At 37.0% G+C, this 23,228-nt stretch overlaps 1 protein-coding gene across 1 annotated transcript; it reads right to left on the bottom strand.

Moving 5' to 3' along the window:
- Positions 1 to 3,633: 3,633 nt before the first annotated feature.
- On the bottom strand, positions 3,634 to 20,089 carry LOC112136694 (interleukin-21 receptor). The gene is made up of 10 exons (XM_024258571.2): positions 19,770 to 20,089; positions 17,080 to 17,270; positions 16,773 to 16,840; positions 16,507 to 16,612; positions 14,189 to 14,367; positions 13,784 to 13,917; positions 13,522 to 13,702; positions 13,346 to 13,442; positions 6,847 to 6,940; positions 3,634 to 4,416 (listed from the first exon to the last, which is right to left on the bottom strand). Exons 3-10 carry the CDS (start codon positions 16,831 to 16,833, stop codon positions 3,694 to 3,696), a joined length of 1,575 nt encoding a protein of 524 aa, XP_024114339.1. The 5' UTR covers positions 16,834 to 16,840; positions 17,080 to 17,270; positions 19,770 to 20,089; the 3' UTR covers positions 3,634 to 3,693.
- Positions 20,090 to 23,228: the final 3,139 nt, after the last annotated feature.

Genomic DNA, 23,228 nt, shown 5'->3' with positions numbered 1-23,228 from the left:
TGTCCAAGTGCAACGCTCATCACCAGGGACTCCACTCACCCATTTCATGGACATTTCTCCCTCCTACCTTCAGTCAGAAATACTGCAGCCTTCCATGTAGAACAGTGAGGCTATGTGATAGTTGCCATTTCATGTTTTTAAAGGGAGGCTCAAGACCGACCTTTTTAATCTGGCTTTTAGCTGATTTGATATTTTGTTTTATCCTCTATTTTTACTTAATCAATATTTATTTATTTTTACTTAATTATGTCTGTCTATTTTATTATATATATATATATATATATATATATATATATATATATATATAAATTACTTGTCTTGTTATTTATATCTGTTTTTTATTTATTAACTTTAATCTATTTTACTCCATTTACATTTTTAACTCCAGTGTTTTCCTCTGAGGGATCCTCCACATCAGTGATTGACCTTTCTCAGTTAACAGGGTCGCTGCAGTGGGATCTCCCGGGTCTCGCTCTTTGCTCTAATCTCGGAGGGTCCTGTAGTAGCGTACTCTGTGAACGGACCAATGGGTCTGTTTTTGCCTTGCACCTGCTATTCATTAAAATCCCCTTGTACAATATTGAATTTAATGTTTTTACTTTTATTGATTTTGCCTCCCCACCTTGTTTTGAGCTGCCTATGACCTCCATCCATCCTTCCTTTCCATCTTCTTCCACTCATCTGGGACTGGGTTATGGGGCAGCAGTCTAAGCAAAGATACCCAGATTTCCCTCTCCCCGGTTGCTTCCTCCAGCTCCTCTGGGGGGACCCCGAGGCGTTCTCAGGCCAGCCGAGAGACGTAGTCTCTCCAGCATGTCCTGAGTCTTCCCTGAGGTCCCTTCACGGGTGGGAAATGCCCAGAACACCTCCCCAGGGAGGTGTCCAGGAGGCATCTGGACCAGATCCCCAGCCTCCTCAACTGGCTCCTCTTGATGTGTAGGAGCAGCATCTCTACTCGGAGCTCTCTCAGGGTGACCAAGCTTCTCACCCTATCTTTAAGGAGCGCCCAGCATCCCTACGGAGGAAGCTCATTTCAGCTGCTTGTAGTCAGAGCTCACGACTATAGGTGAGTACTGGAACGAAGATTGACCGGTAAATTGAGAGCTTTGCTTTCTGATTCAGGTCTCTCTTCACCGCAACGGACCGCTGTTATGCTGTCTTATGCTCCGATATTCTCTCACTTGTAAACAAGACCCCCAAGATATTTTAACTTGAAAATTGAAATTATTTGTTTTTAATCATCATTTATACCTTTATTTAGAACAGGAGATCAGAATGAGCAAAACTGAAAAAAAAAACACGATTCAGATAAAAAGAAATTTTGTTTTAAAGTTTTTTTTGGTCAATCTTCTGGTTCAGCAGTAAAACAACGTAAAAAGCATAAAAATCACTGCTGTTTTGGATCATTTTTCTATCAGTTTTTTTCTATCAGTTTCTATCAGTTTTCTATCCTCAAAGTTCGTCAATATTTGACGTTCTAAGAATTACATATTGATGAAGAACCCGTATAAAAAAGCTTTTTTTTCGCAGCAGAATCAGCTGATTCACGTTGATTACATCCACCTGTTTCTTCAGAATAAGCTGGAGTTTCGTTAATTACGTCAAATGTTGAAGAGTTATCATAACCAAAAGAGTGTAAACACTGGAGCTAAAGCTCCGATGTTAAAGTTAATTCATTTTTCAGAAGTTATGTCAGTGAGCGGAACTTCAGTCTCAGTTTTTGAACGGAAAAAAGCTCTCGCTAGTTTTACTTTGAAAACCTGAAGCTTCACCATCACGAAGATGTGTTTACTTTCGTTTGCAGTACCGCGGCTCTTTCGGCTTTGTTTTAGTTCATAAACTTAAAATCCTACATTGATCTGCATTTCAGAGCAAAAATTCATCGTCCCCAGATGATGATATGATCACATTTTACTACAATTTACTACATTTATAAAGATCGCAAATCAGCGATCGTGGACATTGGGAATATCCGTACTCGAATTTTTGGGAGCAAATCCCGAATACCAGAGCACCCGGATACTCGTTACAGCCCTAACCAGGAACTAAACTCCTACTCCGGTCATACATTCGTTGCCCCATTGCTTTTTTTTTATGGAAGGATGCGCAATTTATCTTGGTGGTTTATTTTTCATGCCGTACACAAATAACAGTAGTAAAGAAATGTTAATCTGCCCATCTTCAGATGTCTGCAGCAAAACTGAAAAAGAAAAAAGAAAGAGAGAAAATGAATTGAGCCTATAAGAATGATGGAGGTGTAGGGACTTAAGAATGAATGATGGTGCTTTATGAAGGTTTTTCATATTTTTCTTTTGGTTAGAGTGCGGTTTCCCTTTCAAGCTTTTGTTCACTACAATTTAATCCTCATGCTCTCTTATGGGGTTTAGATGGTATTTAGTGTCATAAGGGTTAAAAAATGCTGGCTGATCGATTGGCCTTCAGACATAACAAATGTTGTGTAAGCTATAAATGTTAACAATTGTTGTCTATGCTGCATACATACTACATATAAACACTGTTTTAAGGCGGCTAACCTTTTATACTTGAAGGATTTTATGTCTGCCACAAGATGCCAGTGAAGATTAAAAAAAAAATCCTTGAAAAAAAATGTCAGCGTGCTGTCTTGTGGGGTCCAGATGACCCCACTTTTAATGTAAACATGCAGAGGGTAGCACAAGGGCTACACTGTCAATGAATTTAAATGTGACCCACAAAGCCTGGATATCTTTAACGTCCCACTGCGATCATCTTTTGATCTGTTTTTAAAGTGTTCCCACTGTTTTTTTAAATCAGAATTATGCAATATTTTTAAAAATCTTGTCGTGATGATCAGAAATTTGCCTCCGACTGATGCATGCTGGGGTGGAGCAACCGCCATCACCCATCTGTGTACATTCTCTTCTGGTAGTTTACAGCCCCTCACACCGCCAACCTAACATTAGCGGTGCAATTAAAATTGCGAGCAATATCGGAGCTATCCAGCTGGTCACTTTAGAGCCAGATGAATCAGAATGAATCAGAGTAGGAGCATGTGGCCTGCCCACTGGATATTCTGCATCACAAACATGTCTTTTTAAACAAATTTTTTTGCTCCTGATTCACAATGATTCTAAAAAAGAAATGCAATTTTAAGCATTGATTTCTTCTTAAATGTCCTCAATCATCAGAAAAATACTGTTAAAAAGACCAAAAACATGATTTTCATTGTTGTGGGTCTTTAAGTAACTGAGTAAATTTTTCTTTCAAGAACTTTAACAGTCATCAAATTGGAAACTGAAGAGTTGATGAGAAGAATAAGTTTCTGCGGTCTACAGTGTGAGAAACCTGAGAATGAACACTGCAAAAAGGTCTGGGGCAGACTTCCCCTGCAATGCAAAGCTGATAAAAGCCAAACAGGAAACATCATGACGTCACAGCAAAAGTGCTTTCAAAGCCTGATGACTTCTAAGATTCTCACGTGCTGCCTAAGCCTTTTTTTTAATAAATAGAGACATGAATGGAGACATTGCAGCTGTTCTTGGGTATCACCCACATTTTTGGAGGCTTGAATTTACATCTACATGTAAAACCATTAAATTAAACGGAAAAAAAGGTGCAGTCAGACTTTGTACAAAGTGGCGTAATATTCCGTTGTGAAAATATTAGTCGTATTTACACTTTAATACACATACACAATTGCAATTGCTGCATTGATTACTGTTCACACATGGTGCTCTCCTCCTGAATTGTGCTGCAGATCATCCACTGTTTGACATAGTTCGAGTTACTGTGCTCAAGAAATGGGTCCATGTGCTGTGTTTGGGTTGAGTCTGTGCCTCCAGGGCTGCTGCACTCTCCAAAACCACTGTCAATTGTGTCCAAGTCCACCTGAGGGTAGCCGTCCTCCGACTGCCCTCCGGATGCAAACGAGTTGAGAGACACCCTCTCGGGCTCCAGGAACTCTTCCTCTGGCTCAAAGTTCTCCTGTCGTAGCTCAATAATGATTTGATTTTCATGTTGTGGAGATCTCTCATTGTGTCTGTCCATCATGGACAGCAGGGATTCCTGGGAATTGTATCCAGCACGGTCTATGTTGGGACTGTCAAACGAACCGAAGCTTTCTCCATCTTGGTAGCTTGTGAGTGAGCTGCGGGACGTGACCTCGTCCTCATACTCCTCTCCAGAGAGCGTGACGGTGTGGATGGAGATGTGTCCGGTGGAGTGGCCGGTGCCCTGTGAGCTGCCGCTCTCTGGGAAAAAAAGCAGGGGGTTGGAAGGCTGCGCGGATCGCAGGAAATCTTTCAGCTCACTTTCCTCCCTGGAGCCGTGCTTCTCGTTGTTCCACTTAAGGATTTCGTATGTCTTTGTGCTCGCCTTCAGACCACCAGTACTGGTCTTGAAGTAGTCATGCTCCTGAAACACAGGCTTCACCCACTCCTGCAACGAGACAAGAGAATGATGTTAAAGCTGAGTTCTAGTTAACAAGTGCTTGACTTTTGCCAGTACTTTACTGGGATTGCTTAGACTCAGTCTGGATCTTCAACGTTTTAGTTAATGACTCAAAAACGTCTGATCTGCTGATGTTTGTCTGGAGGAGCATGACAGTAGGGCCAACCCAAACTCACAAGCTATCCAAGCTTACTAAAATCGTTGGTAGCACTATAGATGAGGTGCTGCAAAACACTCAGTATAATGTTGACAAAGCAACATTGTAATCAGTTTATTTATATGGCTTTTGTGGACAATGGTCTCACTTTAGATGTTAATGAATCTTACTAAGTATGTTAATAGACCTTATTTTGTCTTATTATGCTTATAAATGTTTTATAAACATCCTACATTTATAAAGTGTTACCAGATAGTTTACCAGTCAATTTAATTACTCTTGAACTTTGGTTCTGATCCATCTTTCCATGGCGGTAAAAGTGGATTAATGTTGTCAGAGGTTTTTTTGTTATTTCTGGTCTTCACATGTGAAATTTACAGTAATTCTGGTAAAAAAAAATGCATGTATGTCTTTTCTATGGGAGGAAATGAGAAGTATCTCACCGCAGTAAAGTTGTCAATAAATAATTAACGCTTGAACACTGGATCTACATTGTTTATGTTCTTTGATTTACTGGAGAAAAAGAGGAAAGGGGCACCATGTGTCGCTTTTCTTCTTCAGAATCTGCTTTAATTACGTTGATCGTGTTAATGGTCAAAAAGTTACAGAATGTTAAAGATTTTGTGTTTAAGGATCACCGGTGATGCTTCAGGTATTTAGTGTCATTATAAGGGTTAAAAAATGCTGGCTGATCGATTGGCCTTCAGACATAACAAATGTTGTGTAAGCTATAAATGTTAACAATTGTTGTCTATGCTGCATACATACTACATATAAACACTGTTTTAAGGCGGCTAACCTTTTTATACTTCAATATACTCAGAAGCTCAGAAAAGCGACAGAAACCCAATTCAGGAAGTTGAGGTGGGATTTTCAGGTGTTGCAGCTCTCATACTTTATTTTTAATGAAATACTGCTTTAAAATAGATCACATACCTTCACTTTTGAATGTTATAGGGCTCCTGCTCCAAAACATAAACTTAGTTTATTTATAACTTTGGCTAAAATCCACTGTAAAGATGAAATAAACAGAATGTTTTTTTTTTTCGTTTTTTTTTTTACTTTGGTTCGTCTTTCTGCACGCGAATCTTCCAACTGCATTTGAAATGACTCTCGCCCTAAACCAGAGGGACTTTTGCAGTCACCTTAAACCTTACTGCCTCGAGATGATGTCCAGATAAAGGCGCCTAAGCTACCACATCCTGACAGTTACAGCAGAACAGTATCACGAAATCTAGAAACATGAACGTGAGAAATGACACCAGCAGAGGAAACTTGTCAATGAAAAAGTCTGTCCTGCTGTCTGGCATGAAGTATATCACTCCTTTATGTTCCACTGCTTCACATCTCTTCTAAATGATGAAATAAAATAATTAATGCAACATAATTTAAAGCATTTCTTCATTTCAAAAGGATTTATAATGTCAGACCAGTGGACAAATTAATGTCACTGGCAGAGACATGGTTTAAATGTTTTTTTTTTTAATGGTTTCATGGTTTAAATTAAAAGTTTAGTCGCACAGAAAAATAATATATATAAATGTAAAAGGGACATCCAAATGTCCAGATTAAAAATAAAAAAATAAAAACTAACCTTTGACCTTAAGTGTAATGAGGCACCTGTCATTGCAGTGGCGTATCAGTTTTGAATGTTTGCTGCCCTCTGGTGGCAAAGACATGTAAATGCATGGGGTTTAATTGAAGCCCAAATGCCTCATATAGTATTGATATAATTCTTTAATAAAAGAAATAATGACCTTTTGGCAACTAATGGCTTTTAATGCTCTACAATGGTCTACTAAAATGTTTTTTTGCTTTTTCTAAATTTAGCGTTTTGAGGTTAAGTAAACCTTCACCTCTATGGATCAAAAAAAAGTTTGCATATGTATTGAAAAGTTAAAATTAGCACACCTGAGAATGAAACTAAAAACAAAGATTAATTTGCATGAGGGGAAAAAGAATAAAAGCTAATGGAAGTTTAGAGATAATCGCACAGAAGCAGACTGATGAATGTCAGACATGGGGGGTATTTCCACTGGGGTGGAACACGTCTGAGTGTCATACACAAATAGCTACCCACAGTGTGTGAAGTGGGAGGTTCCTAAAGCCCCTGCAGAGTGACTCATTCACATTGGTGAGTCCCTGCCGGGTGCGGAAGAGGGGAAGTCCCACAAGCGGGGTCCAGATGTGCTGAAAGTCCCCCTTTAGAGCGGCCCCTGCTGGGCCGCTTTGGAACCTACACATCAACCCTTTTCCTTTACCTTGAAGTTCCCTTTGTGCTTCTGATGAAGAGGCTTAAAGAATTCGTCTGGGCTCGGGACAAACGAAATCCTCTTGAGTTTCTTATGCCAACACCTAAAAGAACAAACAAAAAAGATGAACGCGGTTAGATGTGGCGAACATTAAACTGTTAAGTTGAGCAGAGGCAACCTTTAAGATCATAACCACTAATGATGATAGAATGAGTCAACGTCAGTTCTCTGCATATGACAATTAAAAAATCCCACAGTTAACCTTTCAGAACAAAATGAATAATGAAGTCATTTAAAAATGCATTTAACCTGTTTTCTAGTGAACTCTCAGACAGGTGTGGATCAGAACTCTACCTGTTCTCTTTATAATGGATGAAAGCAAAAGTTGTTTATTTCAGCTGCTATTAGTTTTGGAGTCGCTTTGGTGCATTTCTCAGAACAGAATTAAACTTTGTACAACAGTTAGTGCAACTGCTACAATGCTTAGTCGTTTGGGCGCAACCTAGTGGCAGTTTCATGGTCTCTAGATCCAGTACCATACGCACAAAGCAACCGAGTACAAATCTCTGCAAAATGATCACTTTTCACTTGCTTTTGATCCCATGTTTTTAATATAACTGTCATAATCTTCATTTAATTATTTGCACTAGGACTGGGCGATACTGAGCATTTGGGTATTGATCTGATACCGGTCAATATCACTGATACTGATACCAATACCGATAGTTTTTCTAAATGTGGTGGATGTGACATGAACCTCAGAATCTTGATTGTTTTTAATTGCCGTCAATGGTTTTCCATAAGTTTCCCTTTTTTAATTACTTGATAAACATTAAAACAGAAATAGGTCAATATTTTCAATCGGGTGGAAAATAGTTAATTAAAACAAAAACTTCTTGAAATAAAATAAAAAGTGAAGAATTGAATACAAAACAGTCAACAAACCAAACAGAAGCAAGTAACTATAAAAATAAATAAAAATGTTCAGCAATTAAAAAAAAGACAACGGGTAGAAATATGAATAATTTGAAACTTCTTAGCCTTATAAATAGAACAATAAAAATAAGTGAAAAGTAACGTGTCAAAAAACAACTTTTGAATAGAGTGGAAATACTGTACAATGCATGCCTTCATGCATTGTACACTCTACAAACTGTGAGATCTGCTGCTGAGTGGAAATATCTATGTAATTGCAGGCCAGTGTTGATCCAATGCCAACTTGAAATCGATACTATCAATATTTTGGATCGATCATAACTTGCTCACAAAATTGTTAAAAATGTTGTTAAACAGTTTGTATGTCTATTTTGAAAAATAAATAAAGTGTCATGTAAACACGCTGTTTAAAATGGTGTGCGCTCCAGAGGAGACTTTGGCCTCCTAAATGTCTCCAATTTACTTTAATTATTTATTTTATTATATGATTTGCTTGAGCGTCTGCAGCTTGTGAGCGAATTGTGTTTCAGAGCAGTGCAGGTGGACTTTGTAGCGAGCAGGGGACGGTGCTTTGATATGGTGTGTGCTCCAGAGGAGGCTTCGGACCATTGACTGAATAATCACTGGACATATCAACCCCCCCTTCTCGTGTTCCAAATATGAAGTACCTGCTGGCTCCAAGAAGGTTTCAAAATGTCATCAGCGTATCAGGAAGACATAGTGATGGCTGCCTCCTGATTTCGCAAGGGATGGAGGTAAGGTATTTTCTACGGAAGACGTCAACACCTCGCTTTGCCCAGTAAAAGAACACATGTCTCAGCTTCGGACCACAGTCTGTCCGGCTGCTCTGCGTGAGTGAACCACCGGACTCTGGAGAATTTAGTCTCCGAGTGTCTTCTGGATGATGCATGAGCTGGTGGAGTCGGAGAATTGAATGCGGAAATGATCATGTGAATTTGTGCTACCAATCGTGTCCAGATAAAATAAAGGCTGATGAGGCGCATGTATTCATGTGAGGCCAACATGCACATTTCTGCATTGCCCACATGGAGTTTAAGTGCATCAGCCATACAAGAGGCTTGCATTGGGACGGGACCAGATAACCTTTTTACATGTAGACTTATGATTTACTTCAACTGTAGTTCAGATTTGGTGTTCCATAGTGTTCTGTAGTGTAATAGTAAAGAACAAAGTATTATATTACAGTAATGTAAAAATGTAGCATTTGTCAGTTTTTTCCTGCACGTCAAAAGGATTTCAACACCACCTAGAAGAGAAGGAAGGGGTCCTCTTTTTGATTTTTCATTAAAATTGCTGATTCCTAGTCTTTGTTTTACTGAATTCTAGTTTTCAACTTGCTATATACATGACTGTCTTCACTTTACATTACATTGGAATCTGTCTCAATGAAATCACCTTCAAACCTTTGACTTCAAAGATGCTGGAGTCCTAACTTGACACTTAAATTGGCATAAAAATTATCTTGAAGATCAAATGATTCATTTTTATTAAGAAACTTGCTGTTGAAGCAAGAATTACCCATTTTGAGCTGCTGACTTGCTTTTGAGCAGTTGGCTTTTGAGAAAGGGACTCGCTTTTACGGGTTATCTACCATATTTTGCAGTTTGCACAAACTGTTTTTAGAAATTCACCAAAGCCATTGAGAAAAGTTGTAAAGCATCAATTCTTTCTTTTATTCACTGAATACTCACATAAGCTACAGAGGATTACCTCCACTGTAGAATTAATTAAAAAAAACATTCATCTAACGTAAAGCTAACCCAGATTGTGTTCAGTTGCTTTCTTGCTTTCAGACTTTGTTCTCACACGGCGGCTGTTGTTCAGGCCACAAAGCATCGTTGAGCCATCTGTTCACATTTCACCCAGAGAGTGGAGGCTGCAGTTTTCCTGTTCAAAACCTGAACCTTAGAAGCTATTCTTGGTGACTAAGTCAGTTGGTTCTCTGAAAACCACCTGCTGTCTCCCTTCCCTTTGGTTTCTTTTCTTGCCCGCATTGGACGGCTCGATTTAGAAGAGATACAAAAGGTTTGAGAGATTTTTGCATTTGTAGATTTTGAATTCTTCAAACACACCCCCTAAGATATTGATGTTTTAGGTGTGATAAACCTCTTTTTCCTCAACTTAAGAAGGGCAGGTGTGTAGTACTTAAAATGTCATCGTTTTTTTTTTATTAGACAATATTTTTAATAAAAAAGTATGTGTTTGCAGAGTTGTGAGGTTCTCCATTTAAGTATTAAAGTGAGATTTGTGTTTCTGCTTTTATATTTTTATCTGCATGTTCCTTGTGTTCTGACAGACTTTAGGAAGCGATCCTTCAGTTTTTCTGCTTTGAATTCTCTCCAAATTGAGCTTAAATTGTCCGAACTTGTTTCCTTTAGATTTTTTCGTTCCTTTCTGTGTAGCAGAGAAAGAGAGTCCATCCCTCAACATCTCTTTTTTTAAGTTGTTGCTGTCAACTGGTGCACCTTTTATCATTGGACTTTCACATTCTCGTGCTGCTTATAAGTTTTCTATGAATGAACTTCATTTATAAAGCACTTCACAACATTTTCAGGGTTCAAAAGTACTTCAAAATAAAGGAAAGTTTAAAATTTGGCAAATTAAAAAAATTAAAAGCAGCATAACATTACAAAAGTAGTAAGCAATAAAATACAGAAAAGACAAGAATGCAATAAAACAAAAAATGAAATGATAGATAAATAACCTTATGTCTGACTGTTTCACATCAGTTGCATTTTAGACCACTTTGCTGCACTTAAAGTTTAAATTTTTAATTGTAATCATTCTAATCTTATTGCAGTATTTTATGCTGTTATCATGTTTTGTGACGTGTGTGGCTGACATCTTTGCCATGTCACCCTTCCAAAAGAGGTTAAACAAAGGCTAATAAAAAAGTTTCTTTCAGGAACATCCGCAGACTTTAGGTTTGGAAGGTCCAATCAGGAACTCCATTAGACAGAGTAACAGGCAGGATGGGCATCTATATATTATGTGCTCCTGCAATGAGTAAATACTCTATTTGAAAAATTCTTATCAGTTAGCTTATCAACATTTTAACAGGTGGATGGATGGATGGATGGATGGATGGATGGATAGATGGATGGACGCTTCGAGGTCAGATTAGGACAGGAAGCACTCCCTTCCCACCACACTGGTAAGCAGTAGGTCTGCTGTGACTGGATGTGACGTCAGCAGCACGTTTTCATATCTCTGACACACATCTACACCACAGGCGACGCCGTTAGTGCAAGAAAAAGCTGCACTGCACTCAGCGTCTCAGTCAATATGTGTAATTTTTATTTTGTGATTTTATTATTTTTTTTTGGCTTATGTTTATAATATAGGAATTCAGTTTGGATACAAAATTCTACTTAAAAAAATACTCCAAATGATCTTATTAGGATCTCAGATGTTTGTTTAGCAAATGTTTATAATCTTGTTTATGATAGAAAATATGTTGCTTAAAAACAACTTGAACTGAACGGAAAAAACAAAAACAAATAAAATACTCTGGTGTATAAATTAATGTTATTTTGCATTAGATCTTTTATATTTTTTTTATACATTATACAGAATACAGATTATCTCTACATTATCACATAAATGTGAATGAAATAAAGTAAAACAAATCAATTTACTTTTCTCCTATTGGAATCTAAACTTTGTTTTGTCTTACAACAATGATAACATAATCATCAAAAATAATCAATGAAGTTTTTTTTTCTGAAACATTTTCAGGATTATTTTAAGTTAAAATTTAATTTTTGTAACAATTACGTCCTTGAATTTTTGTAGCTTTAATACTTGGCTCAATTTTCAAAAAGATACGGAGGATAAAATGTTTTTTATCTTTTGCTTCTGGTATTTATTTGAAAAAGTGTAGTATTGCATCAGCCTGATTTAAAAAAAGAAGTTTTGTGTGGAAAGTACCAACAATGAGCTTTTTCTATAGAGACATAGCAAGAGCAAAATAATTTTTTTTTTTTTAAATGAAATTGCACCTAAATACTTTGTCATAATGGAAAAGTGTGTTGTAAAATACCGTGGGAAGGAATGACTTGCAGCGATGCTTTCACCTGCATTTAAGTTAATTTATTTATGTATTTGTTGCCACATTGGCTTTATTATAGGTATTTCCCCTATCTTCTAAGTATCTGAAACTCAAGGATCTAATCCTCTTTCAGAAAATAGCCACTCAAGTGATGAACCCCCAAATTTTGGCTGCAAAAAAGATAAATTTAACTGGACTCTTGAACCATATTCAATGCTGAGTTCAATGTTGCTTAAATTCCTGGTGTTTCGTACGGCGACGCAGATCAGTAACGGACATTCACACAACTAAACATTTAGATTGAGCTTTTTTTAAAATCAGATTTTCGCCAAAGAAAGCTGTCACCATTGTCTGGTAACGGTATCATGAAAAGAAAGTCAAATAAAACTTTTTGCTGTTTAAAGGACAAAGTTCTGATACGCTCAATGAGAGTATTCTGGATTGACTCAATCCGCTTGACAATTGTGTCTAAAAGTTTGCAGTTAACTCTAATGGTGGTTGAATGCTTAAACAGAATCAGCCAGCTGATGAAGATCTGCAGAGCTGCTACAGCTCATGCAGTTTTGCACTTAATTGGTGCAATCTTCCCATCTTCAGCAGAGGCAGAAGGTGTTTGGTGAAACCATAGTTCCTTTTTATTTTCTTTTATTGTTCCATCATATGTTCTATGATGCCCAGGTACTTCCTGTTTGCAAAGAGGATAATGTGTCCAGTTCTAATAGACTGTCAACTGTTAATGACAACAATGTTGGAGTTTTTTTCTATGCTACTGTTTGTAAATGGAAGAAACTGTTGAAATGAACTTTCAAACAACACACTTTGCCAATCAAATGGTAAATAAGCTTCTCTATAGGGTTCATATATTTGTAAATCTGACTGACGTCCGTGCCTCACCAGCCGTGAACCTCACTGTACGTCACTGGATGTGACACCTCTTACTTAAGTGGTTTTTAGGTTTTGTTGTGTCAGATATTAATCTTGAAATAAAATATGTATAAATGGTGCAACAAAATGGTAGCTGCAGCCCAAACCTGAGGCGCTAATAATGCGTGCAGCCTTCTCTGCTGCTAACAGTATTCAGTGTTAAGTGTTTTTAAAAGCTGTGCATTGAACCGAAACCAGATTGTGATCTCCGTCTCCTCTGACATCAGTCAGGAGCCTCAGCCTGCTTCTGGTGGCCCGAGGCTTTAAAGACGCCTTCCCTTCTCAGCTCTCTGATGCGCCGCATGACTTCCTATTGTCCCAGCCAGTTGAGTGCAACACGCTGCTGCACGTACGGCGCTGCAGCGGTTTTTCGGTATGTGGGAGGTGATGCCAGGAAAGTGTAGATTCATGCTGCTCTCTAATCATTTACTGGAAGAGAGCATGGCGCTGACCTTTCATTAAGTCTTAATTCTGTTCGCCATTGCTCGGTTTTATACAGAGACAAATTAATAAAATAAAATATTGGTTGTGATCTTGTTAAAAACTGTTCAGGATGAAAGTCAGAGTCCTACTCACGGTTTTTGTAGGTATCCCAGAATCAGGAGGCAGAGGATGAGAACAGCAGGAATTGACAAGTACAACCAAAATATGTCTTTTGTTTGTGTTTTTCTTTCTGGAAAGAAAAAAAAAACCAAAACAATTTTACTTTGCTTTCGGAATGGTGAAGAAGCCTGATGTGAGAAGTTTTCTACCTTCAGCATTTCCAGGCGTTCTCCATTTTGTCCCCGAGCTCCACTCACTCCACGGGCCATTGAAGATCTCACCGGGCCGAAATTTGGCCTGAACATCCACAATGTAGCCGACATTCGGTTGGAGTTTATTGACCACGAGGGAAAACTTCTCTTCTTCAAGTTGGAGCTCATAAACTGGAACCTGTTTATGCACAGCAGCTTTATTCCCTCTGACAGAAACAGGTGTTGTGTTTGACTTGTGATCGATCGTTTTCGGCGTTACCGTTGGGTCTGCATCTGTTCTTATCCGCAGCCTGTAGGTGAGGGGCTGATCCAGGAAGGCACCGGTGCTCCAGGAGATGTTGTAGAAGTCGTCGACTTTCGTCACTTTGACGTCGAAAGGAGGCTTGGGTTTCACTGCGATGGAAGAACATTCCAGATGTGATGATGGAATTGAAAAGTCTGACGTCACCAGCGGTTCTGGGGGGCTTTATTTTTAGCTTTCTGTTGCTCTGGAGGTCACAGGTGTGTGGAGGTTTGCTATGAAACAAGCTGTTGGAGGAAGCTGCCTATAGACTGCTTTAGTTCCTGGTAGTTCTATTTTTGTGAACTTACATGAATTTAACCAATTCAGGGAAAACAAAAGAGGCGGAAACGTCAATCTGAGGAGATAATCTACTGAACTCACCCACATCACACAGATAAAAGCTGGCTGACTCTGTGACATTCCCTATCAGCTTGTCCCGTCTCACTGACGTTGTACAGTTAGTTTCAACAGAAGCAACATCGTCAAGAGATTTGGTAATCGTGCACCAAGACTGGCTGGAATTGATGACACAGCTGCCGTTGACTTCAGCATCTTCAGCCCTGGAACACACAAACGCTTCATGAAAGTCTTCATCAGACAAACATCTCATTTTAATAACCAAATCTACGGTCAGGTGTGGCGTTAATCATCATTCAGGACGACTCCCACACTGCAAATTATTCGGTACTTTCAAAGATGTCAAACCACGTATGAAGTTGTTTTAACTCATCTTTGCTCTACAGCTGTCCACGGTGGAGAGCTAAACCAGCACAGAGGGGAATTTTTGCCTCATTACGAGATAGGATCCAGAAATAAATATTAAAATGAGTTCAAATCATTTTGCTTTAAGCTTTTGACAATAAAACTTAAAAGAAAATCTCAAATTTTACTGTAATTTTGGCCCAATTCAAAGAACATTATTTTAAAGTTCACTAAAGTTGGACTGGCATTCATGTTCATTATTTAAAAAGCAAACATGTAGATTTGTGACCTAAAACTGAGCCCTAGTTTTACATTTTATGACGATATATGAAATTGGGCAACTTGTATTAAGATGGTATTCTTTTTTCGTTCTAATTTTGATCTAAAATGAGTAATTTCCACTTATACTAGTTTTTTGTCACTGTAATCAAAATTATGTACATATAAACTCAAATTTTACAGTTTTGGGTCCATATTTAAGAATGTTATTTTAAAGTTCACTAATGTTAAACTGGCATACATAGTCATTTTAAATACTAAAATGTAGACTTGTGGTATAAAAATAAGTGCTAGTTTTGAATTTTATGCAGATTTATCAAGAAGGGCCAATTTGTATTAAGATGGTATTTTTATTTTGTTCTAATTATGATCTAAAATGAGGCATTTCCACTTATTACACTAGTTTTTTGTCACTGTAATCAAAATTATGTACATAAAAATTCTAATTTTACTGTAAATCTTAGTTCAATTTTAAAAATGTTTTTTTTAAGTTCTCTAAAGTTGAACTGGTATTCATAGTCATTATTTAATAAAATGTAGATTTATGATATAAAAATGAGTTTTAAATTTAAGGCAGATTTATTAAAAATGGCCAGCTTGTATTAAGATTTTGTTCCTAAAGGAGTCATTTCCACTTATTACACTAGTTTTTTTTTCATTATAATCAAAAGTAATAACATAAAAAAAAACTATTTGCTTAGAACTGGCAAATATACTGTATTTTTGGACTGTTTAACAATAGATTTTAAGTAATTCTATTTAACAGCTAGCCTTTTTTATTTTATTTGTTTCTAGATTTTTATACCATATTGTAACATTTCTTGATAGGTATTAGGACAGATCATTTTGCTACTTACAAGTGATTTCTCCTTAAATTTAGTGTTCTTTAACTATTTACAAGCTACCTCTAATTGTGATTAAATTCTTGAACACTCTGTGAATATTTACTGCAAAAATGGAATCTTAAGAAAGTAAAAAGATCTGTTTCAGGTCTTAATGCTTTATTTTCTGTCTTCTTCCAAGAAAGATAATCTTAATAAGAAAGTTTTTTAACAGCAAAATATTCTTAGTTTGAGAAAGCGTGTCGTAGTGAGGGGAATTTCTTTAGACAAGAATTCTCAAAAATTTGCAGATTTTTTGAATTATTTCTAAGGGGTCTCTGTACTCAAAACTCATTTTAAAATGTTAACATTTATTTGTTAATTAAGTTATTTTTTTTCTAGTATAATAAAAAACATAAATATCAACATTTCATCTAAAAAATGTTGAAATTGTATCATAAGTATTGTTATTGTTATCACTACCTTGTTTTCTAATTAATCTCCCCAATCATTTGAAATGAAGAGAATGAGGACGTGATGAATGTTTTTAGAAGGTAATTTCCTACAACAGGAATGAATTGAGTCGTTTAGGGGAATAAATGTGTTCAATCTGCAAGTGAAAGTGAAAAAGGTGTTAAATAAAAAAAAGAAGTGAAAATATAAACTGATGGGTCACTTCAACACAAAACAAAGAGAGACATTTCTGGGATAAAGACAAAAGCAAACATGTATGGTAACTGCTGTTTTATTAAAAAAAAAAAGATCTATTTAACTTTCATAAAGTTTGGTGTTTTAAATCTGGTTCAGGTCGGCTCTGAAGAGTTAAACTAGACTCTAATCCAGAAATGCTTTATATCGCCTTTAATTTTTTTATGGTTACGGGAACCTGGCAGTTACCTGCAGTTGACAGTCAGGATGACGGGATGGTCCGGCACCCATCCTGAACAGGAGCAGTTCAGAGTCCTAACGTAGTCGGTCGAGCAGCTGACCTCACACAGAGATGCTGCAAAATTGGAAAAATGTGGTCAGCTCAGACTGATTGCACGATTGAGAAAGATCCTGATCAAAGTAATCCGGTCAGGGCGGTGGTACCAAGATTAACGATCACTGATCGGTTTGACAAGTGCAGCAGATTAGGTCACAGATTGGGTCAGATAATTTACCGAGATTAGCAGGAAGCGAGACGGTCCACAGCACCAGAAGGAAGAAAGGTCTGAGAGCCATGCAGGAACTGGCGAGGGAACACGAGAGCCGGATCAAACGTCAGGGATAAACTCAGCGAAGGACAGCAAAATGTAATAGCTACTATGTGAGGTCATGATTAAAGCAGATGTGTGGTTCAAAAAGTGTTAACTTTATCCTCTTCATCACTGAAAATAACAGTTTCTGAGCATTTAGGAGATAAAACTGATTTTCTAACAGCAGAAAACTCTTAAAATGATCCTCTCAAAGTTGTATTCTGGGCCTTACCTTTTCTAAAGGAGCTTCTTCAGCCCCGGCAGAGTCCCACTGAGCGGCTCGAGGACTGGCGTCTAAACTGAGGTGGTAGCGCAGAAAGCGGCTCTCTCAGTACCGTGACTCAGGATGTGGTTTTCTGAGGGACGTGCTGCGGCGCCTTCCTACCACATCCACATCACTGCTATAAGAAAGCAGCAGCCGACCTGACACAGAAAAAAATGTCAACAGGAAATCTAAATTAGTGTGCAAAATAACTCATTCATCATGATCGCTTCCCCTACTGCCGTAAAAATCGAGTGCAATAAATTTCTCTCCAAAACTAAAAGATTATTGTTAATTTATGCATTTGGGTTTTCATTAGGGTCTGGCGATACAATACAAATCACGATACCTGGCTCACGGTCCGATATGTATCACAATATGAAAATTTTTTTTAGAGAGCATGACTTCAAAAAGTGTTCCTGAATATTAATCCATTGTAATAAAATGGTAGAATTTATTTTATTTAATATTCACACAGCTAAGCGTCTGTATCTCATAAACGAGGTGCTTTTACCAGAGCAAATTCACGGTGCTTTTATTTTGGTAAATTAAGAAATATTTGTCCTTAAAGGGAACTTCTAAATTTTCTCTGATTTTCGCAATAAAATGTTTTTCAGTATAAGAAAAAAAAGTTTAAAACTAAAGTAAGATGTTGAAGATGCCTTGAAATCAATCCAAGTATCGTCAAATAAGTATTGTGTTATATCGCCAAATTGATTTTTTTCCTACACTCCTAGCATTTATATGAATGAATTTTCACTTTTTACATTTTATTTTTTTTCAAATTGGTGATTATTTTTAATTATTTTTAAACTACATTTTGCATTTTCATGTTCTGTATTTGTGTATTTGTCTGCTTACCCTTCAGATAACTAGAAAATTTACTCACAATGCTACGTTTTATGTTAAACTAAAACTTTGCCAAGAAACATTTCACTTGGAATGTCACTGGTTAAAAAGCTGCTGCATTGCAATAGCTCCACAAGTTTATTATAAATCATAAATATTTACAATAAAAACTTTACATATTTTTAAAACAATTCATACAGACCAGAAACTGTAAACTGCATGACAATATACATTTACATTGTGTTAATTTAAGTAGATCATTACTAAATGTTTTGTCTTTACATAGCATGACTTGCGTATTACTCAATCGCCTGTTAATAAGGCCACAGCATGAAATATGTGTAGCTTTAAGAAGAAAAATGAGGAAGTGTATGGAAATTCACATCAAGTGTCTTTTCGTGGAAATGCAATTTGGCAAGAGATGTGACGAAAGTTAGCATGCAATTAGTCAAAACTCTGCACATCTTTTTGAGGAGCACAAACACCAGCCATGATTGACCATAGCAGATCGTGAGCTGCTGCACGCCAGCTTTCTAAATGAAACTGCTGTCCTATTTTCAGGCATAAATGTGACCGACAAGCTTTTTACCGCCGTCTCACTGTCTGTGGTGGCTTCACCAGATGGAAGGCTTTGTTGGTTACAAGGTTTCTGATCCAATTAAGAAAAGTTAGTGACTTTTTTTTTTTGTTTTTACTGGGAATACCACTAAAAACATTGTTCTGTTGTTGGAGTAGAGAAATCGGTGTTGTAGGTTTTTTCCTGCTGTAGCCAGTGACTAGACCCCGCCCACTTGAAGCACTCAAGGACAACTGAGGAAGTTTCAAGCTATAATCACACCAAACGCCATGTTCATCAAGTATTTGAAATTGCATATACTTAGATATACATGAAAATAAATGTGTCAAAATGATCTCATGTTTTAAACATGTTGGCTTTTTCTTGACATGCTGCTTTAGTTCCTTTTTTCTTGTTTCACTGTCAACATATTTTAAAAAAATGCAAATGCATTTTAAGAAATAAAAAATAATGTTTTTTTGCATTATGCAACAGTTTTATGTTAAAATAAATGCTACTTTTAGAGTCATTACTGTAAACACAAATGTGTTTCTTTGTTTGAACTTCAAATGTTTTTAAACAAACAGAATGCAATAAATTAAAACCAACATTTTTTTTTTGTATGAAAGCCCTTTTATTTAAGGTCGTTCCCACCCGGCATTCCATACTTGTGATTTTGAACAGTGCAGATTGGAAAGACTATTTTCAAATAGTTCACAGTGGTCTTTTAATTATGATTTGGCCATTTTTAGCCAGAATAATAAAAAAAACGGCATCATTTTCTAGGACATACTGTAGTTTCTGAAGAGCACCAGTAGTTACCATATTTTCAGGAAAGTCGCAAGAGCAAAAAATGTCTAATCAAGAAGAAGAAAACCATATATAAGTCGCACATTCAAGACACATGCAAGAATACTAATCCTTTGATCTGTATAAGAAAAATATAAAAGTTTAGCAGGAAAACAGAAGAGGAAATCCGATTCTCTCCCATGTTTGTTTTGGACGACACTTCTTCTGCCACTGTCAGTAGCAAATACTTCAGATGCAGTGCCCTCTAGTGGTTGTTAGAAGAAACAACTGTTAAAGGAAAACCGATGTTTCCTGAGAGAATAACAAATATATGAGCCTTTTTATGTCTAAAATAATCCCACAAATAAGCTGCTCCTGAGCATAATTTGCACCCCTGGTTCAACTATAAAAAAAATTAGACTTTTTCACCGGAAAATACGGTAATTAAAAATTCCCCTGTGTTCACCTGCTGGCCCTGGTCTGGGCCTTCTCTGGGTTGTTGCCCTTCTTCTCATTTTTTCCGTGCGCTCCAACCACTGACATATATAGAGATGGACAAAGCAAGGCTGTGACATCACCCTTGAAAATGCCTCATCTCTGGTAAAATTAAGTCAATTCAGTCACCATTTTTCTGCGGTACAGATTTTCACCATTTTGAGGCAGACGAAGTTAATAAGCAGTGGTTGGTCAGAGGCATCGTTTCTATGGCAACCGCAGGATATGTTTCTCTTAGTTTACAAGGGAGTCAACTAATTCTTAATAAATAAATAAAGTAGATTTAAATTGATAAACTATTCCTCATGAGTGGAGAAAAGAAAGATTAATTAATGGTTTGTGGGGAAATAAGCTCTTAGCTCAGCAGAGTGAGGAAGTTGAAGAAGATTCATGACTTCAACTGAGGTTCTTTCCCATTATTTCATTAAGGTTAACAAACATCACAATTTCTACTTCTTCATAGAAAAGCATCTTGTGAAAAAAATATTTCATAAAACATCAAGAATTCAGATAAAAGAACTTTGATTATCTAAATCACTTGTGCGACAAAAAGAAAAATATCCTCACAGCAGGGGCAGTTATTTTAAAAAAACAATTTGTTTCTTTCAGGTGACAAAATATAATCAACTTTTATCTAATAATTACTTTTTTTGTCCTAAAATTGTTATTTTAAAAATGACAGAGTTGTTATCAAAGATCTGTATGATGACATTCTCAGGCGTTCTTCTGTGGTTTTTAGATTCACTTTGAAACTTTACACAGATTTTTTTATATTTGATTTTGGTTAAGATGGTTTTCAAGCATTTTGCTGTGAAGACCGTTGTCAGAATTATTCTTGAAAGTGCTGATTGGATTTTTGAGTTCACACCTGCGTATGTGAGAACTCTAAGGGCATAAAAGCAGATATGACTGTCTTTGTGAGAGCAAATGTTTCTACCAGTCATACGTTTTTCACAAACGCTTCAAAATATATATATTTTTTTGTCGTAACATGTAAAAATAAATTTTTAAAATGTGGAAAAAAAGGAACGGCATTCAGAGCTGTGAAGCAGACGCATTGCTTTTTTTAAAACTCCCATCATCGTCATATTTTAGTTTAAGTTTTGAAAGCAGACGAGTGACGCATTTTGAAAGACCCTGATCTCCCACCTACAGCCAGAGTCTGTTAGGGGGTTTCTGTGGAAATGAGAGCAGATGAGTCATAATCATAATCCTGCAATCATAATAGAAAAAATAATTAATTCTGGATTTTTATCTTTACATCTAGATTTTAATAAAAATATCAACAACTAAAGAAAAGCTACGGAACTTCTCTGGGCGCAAATCAAATCAACTTCTCACGTTATGATCACAATTAGGTTTGATATATCTATGAATATTTTGTTTGTCTTTTTATGTTAGAAATAAACCAATTTCATTAAAAGATTTGTGTAAAATGTAAATATATTGTAGCTCAAATACACTTCTCAAACATGATAAACAACTCAATGTAATCAGTCGAATTAAGAAGCAACACTTAATGTCACATGTTTTTGTGGAAGTACAATAGACCACTGGTGCAAATAACAGGCGATCATGGAGACATCTCCAAGAAAGGAAGTAGTGACCACAGACAACTTGTCTGTCCTGATGTTTCTAAACATTCTCGCGCCTAACTCGTCATATATGAACGTATGGTTCGGGCCCCCTGCATGTCATTTTTTGACATTTAGGTTCTCCCTAACTCCTCATTTTTTGAAGTACTGGGTTTTCCCATTAAATCAGAGGTAATCAACCCTCGCTATGAAGTACCAGAGGCAGAATGGTACCGGGTTAGGGTACCGGTCCATGTCCCGAAGGTTGGGGACCCTGATTACCGTTTGCATTTTTCCTTGTCTGTGGCCTGGTACCAAGCGGCCCTTGGACCGGTACCAGTTCGTGGCGCTGAGTTTGGCAGATGATGACAGTATTGTCACTCCAGTGGTATCATGAGACGACGTCTACAACCCACACAAGTGGCCTAGGTAGTCTAACTCTTCCAGGATGACGCATCAATGCGAGCTGTGGCAAGAAGGTTTGCTGTGTGTGTCAGTGTAGTTCATAGCATTGAGTCACCACCAGGAGACACGCCAGTAGAGGAGCCATGGGGGGCAACAACCTTCATAAGGAGAAAGAGAAGGAACACTCCCAGAGCCCTGCAAAATTAACAATGTGCATGTGTCTGCTCATACTATTGGAAACCAGTGTTGATTTTGACAGAGTATTGTTGTTTAGTTTTATTTTTAGTTGACTACAATAAGGTTAAGTTTTAGTCGCAATTTAGTCATGTCGATTCTATTAATTTTAGTCAAATAAATTACAGTAGACGTTTCATTTTTGTTGGGTGAAAAATGTCGTTGACGAAGACGACAACATTGTTTCAAAGGCATTGTATACAAGTTGGATCAGCCTGTAGTGTGTTTTTACACACTTTGAGTATGATTCCTCATTCATACCTATATAATGAATATAATATAATGAATTTACTTTTTGTGTGGTTCTGTTGCAGCACATGCAGCTACGTAAAGAATAAAGCATTTAAAAATGTGTTTTGTTGTTCGTTCAGGTGTATGATGTGTTTTTATAGTGTTTAAAAAATGTTTTTAACAATGTATTATTCAAAGCCATCCTGCAGATTCAACGAAACAAGGGGCCATATTCCTTAAAAACCGCAATGCTTAATTAAAGGAAAAACAGTACAAAGTTTTTAAAGTCGATTAATATGCAAGAATTGTGAATGAATCATTGATTTTGTTGCGTTGCCGCTAATTTAAAAGCAAGGTGAAGGTCCAAACTTCTTAGAGTTTTTCGTGTTGTCCTATGAAACCAGAAAAAGATTCACAGTGTAACACTTAACAAAACCCAATATAATGCGTACGTATTTATATTTTATAATGTATATGTGTGGACTTTGACCAAAAATGAGCATGTCCCGTGGTCAATATGCAAAATGAAGTCTTCAGGAGGACAAAGCTTCAGTTTACCCTGTAAACTGACAGTTTTAATGTAGTTACCGCACATCAGAATATGTTCTGGTTCTGCCTTGAACCTTTTAGAAGAGTTGAACGCTGAACATGTAACTTCAACTGCTGGCAGCTAAAAGCAACAGCTGAAACTAAAAACGATAAAACTTGGCGCCTCAGAGTCAAACTGCAAAGTTTGTTTCAACTTCAGCTCCGGCCTCTCTACGTTCTGAGCCGGAAAGCGAGTTATTTGAAGTGTGATGTGAGCACAGCAGAAAAGGTTGACAATAATGGTGCTGTGGGTGTGAAAGCGAGCGTGGGCGTGCGTTATCAAGGCAAAATCTTCCTCTGATGACAGGAACTGACACACAAATACTCAGATTGTGTGTTTGTTTTTGGAAACTTGAGGTAATAAAAGACAATCACGGCCTCAAACCTGCATGTTTACT

Source organism: Oryzias melastigma, linkage group LG16, assembly GCF_002922805.2.
Source record: "Oryzias melastigma strain HK-1 linkage group LG16, ASM292280v2, whole genome shotgun sequence".
Classification (NCBI taxonomy): domain Eukaryota; kingdom Metazoa; phylum Chordata; class Actinopteri; order Beloniformes; family Adrianichthyidae; genus Oryzias; species Oryzias melastigma.
This window is presented reverse-complemented; position numbering and strand designations above follow the sequence as displayed.

Coding starts and splice junctions, on each gene's coding strand:
- LOC112136694 (XM_024258571.2), bottom strand. CDS start 16,833: ATGGCTCTCAGACCTTTCTTCCTTCTGGTGCTGTGGACCGTCTCGCTT. Junction 14,368..16,506: donor ATCCTGACTGTCAACTGCAG/GTAACTGCCAGG, acceptor TGTGTGTTCCAG/GGCTGAAGATGCTGAAGTCA. Junction 13,918..14,188: donor CTTTTATCTGTGTGATGTGG/GTGAGTTCAGTA, acceptor CTTCCATCGCAG/TGAAACCCAAGCCTCCTTTC.